At 35.7% G+C, this 9213-nt stretch overlaps 1 protein-coding gene across 1 annotated transcript; it reads right to left on the reverse strand.

The window, feature by feature from the left end:
* Window positions 1–976: 976 nt before the first annotated feature.
* On the reverse strand, window positions 977–4870 carry LOC116121344 (formate dehydrogenase, mitochondrial). Its single transcript, XM_031407308.1, has 6 exons — window positions 4612–4870; window positions 3378–3549; window positions 2467–3007; window positions 1984–2108; window positions 1640–1752; window positions 977–1329 (listed from the first exon to the last, which is right to left on the reverse strand). Exons 1-6 carry the CDS (start codon window positions 4687–4689, stop codon window positions 1216–1218), a joined length of 1143 nt encoding a protein of 380 aa, XP_031263168.1. The 5' UTR covers window positions 4690–4870; the 3' UTR covers window positions 977–1215.
* Between the last annotated feature and the right edge of the window lie 4343 nt (window positions 4871–9213).

Here is a 9213-nt window from a genome sequence, read left to right on the forward strand (position 1 = left end):
CTCTCCCCTTGTAGTGAACGATGTTGTAGTGCTCTACCCTCACTATGAGCGACGCCATAACACTGCCGCCCTCTATCCCTCCTCAGCTAGATTTCTAGTGAGGGAGGAAGACTTCGTCGATTTCCGGCGAGAGAGTTCAATTGCGATTTGGTGAATGCCGAATGGTTGCAATTTCATACTTAGGGAGTGGAGTTGATTGCGATTTGAGTGGGATTTCAAAGAGAAATTTTCGAAGCGAAGCTGAGAAATCTGAGAAATTTTAGTAGAGAAACTGAGAAAGAGAAGAAGCTGAGAAACAGAGAAAGGAAATCAATGGAATGGGCTGTGCGATAGTGCGTTTGTGTAAGGTTAGGGGTATTTGAAATCAGACTGGTTTATCCGGATTCATTGACTTTATCTCGGTTTTGACCGGGTTAAAGCGGTTTAATGCATAATAACGGGTTTAATATTGACTCGAACCGGACGTGTGACCGGTTCCCGGTCCAACCAGTTGGACCGGCCAGTCCGGTCCGATTTTTAAAACAGTGATTTCTTCACCCTTTTTTTTTTTTGTTGATGTCCGAGCTAACTTGTGGTACCTTAACTAATCTTTCGAGGCCCTGAAGTTGACAGCTGGATAAATCCTCTAAGGCTACCCCTATTAACAACCTATGTGGATCGAACTCAAGACCTCTTAAGTAATACACCCAAAAATCCTAGTTGACCGCTTGCCACTGAGTGATGGTTATCCTCACCCTTATTTTCACCTGCACTACATGCAATACATGTTGTGAAGGATTAATTGGGCTGTTCAAACTTGGAAGAGTTAAATGAAAGAACATTGATGAAGGATTGATTGACCGATGTTGATTTGGTTAAAATCAAGGAAATATTAATTAAAACTTCATCACATTACCTTAATTTATCGTTCGTAAAGTATGTGACGAAAGAAAATCTACATTAACCAGAATTACAAGGGAGATCAACAATAATTATATTTTCGAAAAATTTACTCATCTCTAATGCCAAATTCACTGGTGATTTCATTCATAGATCATAAAGTATAGGTTCGCCGAGCAGTTATCACATAGTTCTGATATTACAAAGGTTTATTACTTGAAGAATGAAAGAAAAGACATCTGCTGAGGCACATTACTTCAGAGGGAGCTTGCTGATAGAAAGAACAACATTGCCAATGTTAAACCTTCAGATGCTGCATAAATGAGAAGCGTGGACTTATCGGTACTGGGGTGCCAGTTCGCCTGCCTTCACTATGTAATTTTGTTCAGGGAAATCTTGTCCCTTGAAGTACCTCTCAAGCATATCCTTAGTTCCGGCAGCATATCGCAACTGTAAAATTTCACATTATTTCACTTGTGAGCCAAAAATGAAACAGAGAAGCATGAATTCAGCAAGAATAAAAGAGCTGAGAAGTATATACTTCACCTCTGGATACTGACACCGTATAAATGAGTTATGACATAAACTATCATTCTTTGGATATGGGAATACAAGAGCTATAATAAGTAGAACTTTTAACTAGGTGAAGGTTAACCTTGACTGTCAAAATTGCCACATCAGAATGAAATATTTTAAGTCTGATTTTTTAGATCAATACCCATTAATACCCGTGAAATGGAAACTTTGATAAATAAAATACCTGTGCATCAATAGTTGTACCCGAAACATGAGGAGTCATAGCGTGATTTGGCATGTAACGCCAAGGGTGGTCCTTTGGAGCTGGCTGTGGATTCCAGACATCACCACTATAACCTAAAAATGTGGTAAAAAAGAAAACCATTAGATAAAAGAGAGGATTGGCACGCCTTCTTTTTAGTAAATGTAACATTGATATTCAAGAACTCCTCTCTGAGAGTATGGAGGAATGTCTTTTGATGGAATAAATAAATAATTAAAAGATAAAAGAAAACAAACAGGATGCAATATCTTATATGTGTAGCACACCAGCTTCACAAATGACATAAACTAACTTATAAAAATTACCTCCAATGTGTCCACTTGAGCATGCATCAACGACTGCTTGAGTATCCATGATGGCTCCTCGAGCATTGTTAACAATCATGACTCCCTTCTTCAACTTCGCGATCCTATTTTTGTCAAACATTCCTCTGCGACAAAATGAAAATGTTGGACATAGCATAAAACCTAATTGACCAAAAGAATAAATATGCCATATTTAATTAGAAAACAATATTAGTTATTGTCTATCATATAATCTATATTTAATTAGAAAACAATATTTGTTATTGTCTATCATATAATCAAGCTCCTTAACCAAAATTGAATCATCTGCAAAGAAGAAGTGGCAGTGAACAACCTCAATAATGTATGCCAACCTAGCAGTCAAAGATTAGTTAAGATTCAATTTAGTTTTATTTTTTTAAACCAAAAAAAAAAAAAAAAAAAAAAGACAGACATTTGGAAAAGCTAAGTTTGAAAAAATCAGACCGGGAATATCAATTATACCTTGTTTTATCAGTAAGAGGCATGTTGATGACAATTACATCGCATTTGGGAAGCATTCTGTCAACATCCTCCACAAATGTTGCCCCAATCTGCTTCTCCAATTCTGGATCCATTTTCAGCCGGTCATGATAGAGGAGATTACAATTAAAAGGTTTCAACCGTTGGAGTAAAAGCCTGCCAATACGTCCACAACCAACAGTTCCCACTGTCTTCCCCTCAAGATCGTAAGCTCTATAAGAAACACCTGCAACATTCCATTCCCCACTGACAATTTGATGGTATCCAGGTAAGAAATTACGGAGAAGAATAAGGATTCTCATGAGCTCATCTTCTGCAACTGAGACTACATTGCTTCCAGTGACCTCTGCAACAGTTAAACCAGCGGCAGCAGCAGCTGGTAAATCAATATGATCAGAACCAATTCCAGCAGTGAGAAGAAGTTGCAAATTTTTGGCTTTCTTGATCCTTTCTGCTGTAACATAGGCAGGGTGGAAAGGGGTTGATATGAGGACATGCGTATCAGGAAGATGTTTCTCAAGTTCTGCAACAAAACCACAAAAATGAATATCAATAAATTTTGCCAGGAAGCTTCCCACATCAACTACTTGACTGCATAAGGAAACCACCAATCAGTATGCTTCAAGGTATCCAAGGAATTATAGTTCTTATATAAACCATTAAGCAGTGATATTAAAATTTGAATGATTTACTCCAGAGATTGAATTCATGATTTCAAATGAGGCCTTCCGGTCAGCCAATCAATCTCAATAGTTGCTCAAAAAACAGAATGATAGGAAAACCTTATAAATTGCATAGCAAGGTGGCATCTGTATACAAGCTTATTCACATTCTTTCAAATTATGATGTTTACTATCATTTTGCTTAAAGGTACTTCAAGTCAAAATACTAACCACAGTTTGGTCCTTCTTTGTCATCAGTGACAATATACTGATGACCTTGCGATTCCAGCCAGTCACGAATACCCAAAGCATTCTCCGTACAACCCAAAAAGTTAGGATTCTTTGAAGCATATTCATCGGCCTTGTAAAACACCCCAACAATCTTCTTGCTTCCAGAAGAAGCCTGTTTGCAATCAAATAGAGGAAACTTGATTAAACAAACCATAATAGCAGAAATAGAAGAAATGCAAGTACAATGAATTAATCAGTTAAATGTAATAGGAGTCCAGCTCCAGCATACATCAAAATCTCATATTAGATATTTCTTCCACTTCTACTGCAAATCATGCTGGTTATGCAATTAATCTGCCATTGCTCATTATCTCATAAATTAAACTGGTACAGTCTTTCAGTACCTCTCTTAATTTGTGAAGAAAACTCTTCTAAATGTATCATTAGGTTCCATGAATACATCGAATTAGCAATGTTTGGAGCTGAATACAACAAGAGACATCAAATAACGAAGAACCACCAGATTCTAAACATTAATAATGAAGGCTTGTAAAAACATACAACTTACTTGGACTAGTTTATATGATCATTAATTCATCACTTTTAGTGGTGAACAACATAGCAAATTGCAGAATAGCTGGCATCTAAATAGTTTCAGCATCTTAACGACTAAAATTAACTTGAAAATCATTTCAGGCAATCATCCTACTGTATAAACAATAATCAATAGCATGTTGCAATTATATAGTTAAAAAAACTGCAATGAAATTCAGGGGAAACTTTCATCAACTTCCGATCAAGTCGGTTAAAATACAGACCGATCCAGTTTGTTTCTAAATTCTTCATAATCCTCCCCTGAGGCTGAAATTCATTAAATTTATCAAGAACTTCCCTCTGCTAGAACTGGTCTTTGAACCCCTAAAATTTCACAAAACCTCAGGGAGATAAATAAAAGTTACCAGAATCAACTGATTTAGTCTGATCAGCCACATGAGATCGACATGCACAGTGAAAGTCACTCTTTACACATGCAATTGTGCCAAATCCACCCACCCGTAGGCCCTTGGCTTGACCCATCATCATCATCCTCATCATCCACCACTTCGATGCATGCAAAATTTAAATTATCTTTTCCCCTCAAAGACTCACAATCCGATCACCGACAATTAATGAAAAAAGAAAGAAATCATGTAGACGAGACTAATTTTTATACGAAATAAAACTAATTGCTTACATGCGCTTGTCTGCTGAAAACCGTTGACGAAGAAGCTAAAGCACTGATCGCAGAATTAGCTACACGCTTCATGGCCATATCTGATTTCTCTTTAGGTTCGAAATAATTTTTATCTGATCAGTGATCTCTGCTCTGCCACTCTTGTGCTTATATACTACCAACCAAGAGTAGTGATTAATTTTGCGTTGCTGTAAAGGAGAAGAGAACGTTTTTTCTTTCTTTTTTTAGTTATCAAGAGAAGAGTACACTTGTATAATTATTGCCGTTTCATTTCTGCATTGAAAGAGATGTGATTGGTACGTACATCTTACATTCAAATTACGCGATTGTTATTGCCATGCATTAAGCTCTCGAAATAATGCTGAGGGGGGCCCCACGCACTCGCTTCTATCCGTAATTGGGACCCGACGGCTACCAGCTTTACGTGGCGATTGGAGAATTCCAATTTGTTTGTCTCCCTTCCAGCTCACTTTTAACGTGGCGAATTTCAATTTCTTCTTCTCCGTTCCATCTCACCTTTGAGTACACTATTTATTTATTTATTTTTAATGCGATGATTTTTCTTATCATTTTAAGATATGTCCTTAATTTTATTTTATTTTTATTCTTATAATATTTAAATGGATATTCATATAAAGGGAAGTTAGTAATCTGTATCCAGAAATGATTCGCATGCATATTTTAAGGTGCATTATTGTTTGTATTATTTGACTAATGCACCTTTTCNTCCGTTCCATCTCACCTTTGAGTACACTATTTATTTATTTATTTTTAATGCGATGATTTTTCTTATCATTTTAAGATATGTCCTTAATTTTATTTATTTTTTATTCTTATATAATTCTGTCCCGGGCCATGAACTTCAATATCTGCACTGAAATTCATTCTTATAGGATTAAGATAATTTATCAATCAATAAATCAACTTATACTGGATTGTTATTCTGTCACTAGAAGTCATTAAGTCTTCTAGCCCTAAAGTATGAATTTGAAGAATCATAATCCATTTAAGATTTGGATCCTAGAGACTAACCATATATCATGGTTTAGCAGTCCCATAGGCATCTCCCAAAGCCAGGTTAGCGTGAAAACCGCCAGCTAAAACTTTTCCAAACGTAAGCCATCGTCTGTCCAGTAAAGCAACCTGAACAGGTACATTCATTCTTCCACGAAATAATCCTTGTACACGTATTTGTACAACATCAAGTTGTACATAATTATACTTGCTATTTGCCCGTTTGGCAAGATTTCTAACCTTCCGTAGCCACTCATCGTTCAAGAGTACCAATTCACCTTCTCAAGACTGAGATAAAACTACATGAAGCAATAGTATATTTTTCAAATGAAAACAAGTCTTATTCATACAGACTTCATCATTAGAATCATTATTCATGCTATAGAACTTTCAACAGGTTAATAGGTCTAGATTCTCCCTTCTTCCAAAGCTCTGACACCATTTACACCCCCATAATATTTGTTATACCTAGTCTAACAAATATTATTACAATTAATAACTAAACAACTTAGTTAATTAATAGGAGAGAAAAACACATATATTTAGTTTTAAAGATTAATTCATACCTGGGTATCAATCTTCTTGAATGAACTTTTTTTTCTTTGCTTCGAGTTTGCAATTCAAAAGTAAAGCAAGAGATTGAAAGAATGATTTTTTTTCACAAACTGAAAATATTATTAATTTTTCTCTGATTAAAATTGTACATAAGCTTCTTCTTATATAGAGAAGTCCGGATTTCAAATGAATTAAATTCGTGAAACAATACAAAACAAATCAAAACAAAGATAATGACATTGGGGTTCACATGTCTCCCACATGTCATACAAAAAAAATTATTACATCTTTAATCATTACAAAAGACAAAACATAATTATTACAAAAGACAAAACAAAATATAATTATTACAAAAGTCAAAATATAATTATCATAAAAGACAACATTCAATGCCTTCTTTTAATCTAGATCGTTGACTTCTATCGGCAAAATCCTGGATGTTCACGCATTATTTTTCGCTTGTTTGATACACGTCAGCGTATTATGTGTTGGACATTTTCGGTTGTCCAAATCTTCATCCTCTAGATTTTATCAGTCTTTGAAGTTATCCACTTCTATAAAATCAATAAAATCTTTAAGAATTTCATCTTCTTGGGCTTTCTAGTCTTGGGCTAAGACCATCCTCAGAAGATCAATAATACCTTCCATTAAAGCTTGCTTTGGTAGATGGGCTAAATCAAACCCTTCTAATAACGTTTTTAACTAAGCTTGGTTATGCTTGAAGAGTGTATCCTGGATTGTCGCATACCTGTCTGGTAACACTACCACTATCTTATTATGGATATGGACAATAGCATTTGCTTTAATAAGCTCTTCCAGTTTGGATTTAACCAATAGCAATTTTGCAATATGCAGCCTGGGCCAATCTTCCTTTTCTTTCCTTTGAATTTCTTCTAGTGCATAAGAACTCATTTTTACCTCGTTATCTAGCATAATTCGATACCATGGTTCTCCTATAAGAAATTCTCATATCTGAACAGGTTGAACATTATAGTTCTCTTGCAATGAGGAAATAATCATGCAAGTAAAAGTGTCGACCTTTCGATTCAATACACAGAGCGTTTGCTTAACCGCGTCTGGCATATTCGAGTCCACCATCGCTTCCTATACTTCAATTTCCATTGTATCGATCCATCCTCTATCCAAAAGGTTTTTACAATAACCTTTTCTAAAGATTTTCCATGGAACGTACAATTCCATAGCGCCATTAGGATAAACTACTAATCCTTGGACTAAATCTGCCAAGTCAGTTTTTCCTCAATTCACTATTAGATTATTCAAATTCTCGAGTTGAGATTTACCATGTCGAACAAATGACATTTTCTCATTACCTCGAGTGTTTTGAATTCCTACTTCATAAAGCAAAGCAGTTCCTCTAAACTCATCGTCCTCATAAAACAGTTTATCAGCTTCCAGTCATGCTAACCTTCTTGCTAGCTTCTCTAAACACCTCTGCAGTTGTACTTCCCCTTGACATGTCGCTAATGCGATTCTAATTTGGGTTTCCAAATCCTCCCAGAGTGTTTGACTAGCTGAAGTTAATCTTAAGCTTTCTGGAAAGCTAAACCTCTCACAAATATCTGCGTCAATTAACCGCTTTTTTTGTGGAGTGTGTGGAATCACCACGCTTGCAGCGCCTGATGATAAATCCTTAGAAATTTTTGTCTTTGGCTGTGGACAATTAGCCCGTTCATGTCCTTCCTGTTTACAAGACCAGCAAACTATTGCTTTTTTCTGAGTTTTTTGTTTTTCCTTCTTAGGCAAAACCTCATTTTCAGAAGTAATTTCCTTCGTAGAAGTACCCTTCAATCGTTGAAATTTCGAGTTCCTTCTTTCCGAAGTATCAGAGTCATAATCTCGACTCTTTCCTTCTCTAACCTGCTTTGCTGCAGTGGCCTGCTTAGGAGTAGAGATCACCTACTTATCCGTAGCCTTCTCCTTTTTAGTAGTAACCTTTGAAGCCGAAGTTATTTTCAAGGGACAATTCCTTCTCAAGTGTCCTTGTTGTCTACACTTGGAGCATGAGAAGTGATTTCCAGTTTCCTTCATGTCCACCATTATCTTGTAATTCTTCAGAGAAATGTCTGGACAAAAAGTCAGCAACAAAGTTAGATTTACCTGAAATATATTCAAATTTGATTCTATAATTTGCAAACTAAATCTAGCATCTGATTAGTCTAGCTTTGTCATCCTTTAAAGAAAGATTCATAAAAGTTTTTAAATATTTAGAGTTTGTCCTTAAAGTAAATTCTTGACTGATTACGAACAATCGAAATCGATCGATACATTCTTTCACTGCTAAAACTTCCTTTTCATGAACAAGCTTTTACTAGCACGTATTAATTACTTTTCCAGCAATTCCGGTATTTGCTTGCTAAATTCCTCCTCTGCATTAGGAGTATAACGATAAGATTTGGTAGTTATCATATCATCATCCTTCCTTAATTTAAGCAAAGCATATATACCGATCCTTTCCCATAACTTTAATGGTTGATCATCAAAGCATGGAGAAGGTTCCTCTTTAAAGGATTTTACAAGCTTCTCAATCCTTAAAGAGTTCTTTTGGCGTTTATTTTCAATCTTTAAGATTTTCTCCTTATGTGTGAAATTATCCAAGCTCTCAGGGCATGCTCCAGAGGGACCAACCTCTTGCGATATACCCTATGCGATCCGGTTTGTATGATGACTAGGATACAATCTCTGAAAGAAAACATTACAAGCCTCATCCACTTCTTCTACTTCAGAAGTTTTCAACCACCATTTTTCCTTTTCCAAAATTTGGAAAACAATGTGATCTACTTCTTGAGTTAGTTTCACCAGTGTAAAATCGTTTCTAACTTTTGAAACTTCAGGCTTAATGAGAATAGGGATTTTATGACCTCCAAGGATAAAGTGGTCGTTATCCTGAGTAAATGGTCTAACTTTTGCTTGCCCTCGTAGAAAGCTATTCCCAAGAATAAAATCTACTTTGTATCTAGAAATGATTCGCATGCATATTTTGAAGGTGCATTATTGTTTGTATTATTTGACTAA

Source organism: Pistacia vera, unplaced genomic scaffold (genome assembly GCF_008641045.1).
Source record: "Pistacia vera cultivar Batoury unplaced genomic scaffold, PisVer_v2 Contig973, whole genome shotgun sequence".
Classification (NCBI taxonomy): Eukaryota; Viridiplantae; Streptophyta; class Magnoliopsida; order Sapindales; family Anacardiaceae; genus Pistacia; species Pistacia vera.

Coding starts and splice junctions, on each gene's coding strand:
- LOC116121344 (XM_031407308.1), bottom strand. CDS start 4,689: ATGGCCATGAAGCGTGTAGCTAATTCTGCGATCAGTGCTTTAGCTTCT. Junction 3,008..3,377: donor CAAAGAAGGACCAAACTGTG/GTTAGTATTTTG, acceptor GTTTTGTTGCAG/AACTTGAGAAACATCTTCCT. Junction 1,753..1,983: donor CTCAAGTGGACACATTGGAG/GTAATTTTTATA, acceptor CCACATTTTTAG/GTTATAGTGGTGATGTCTGG.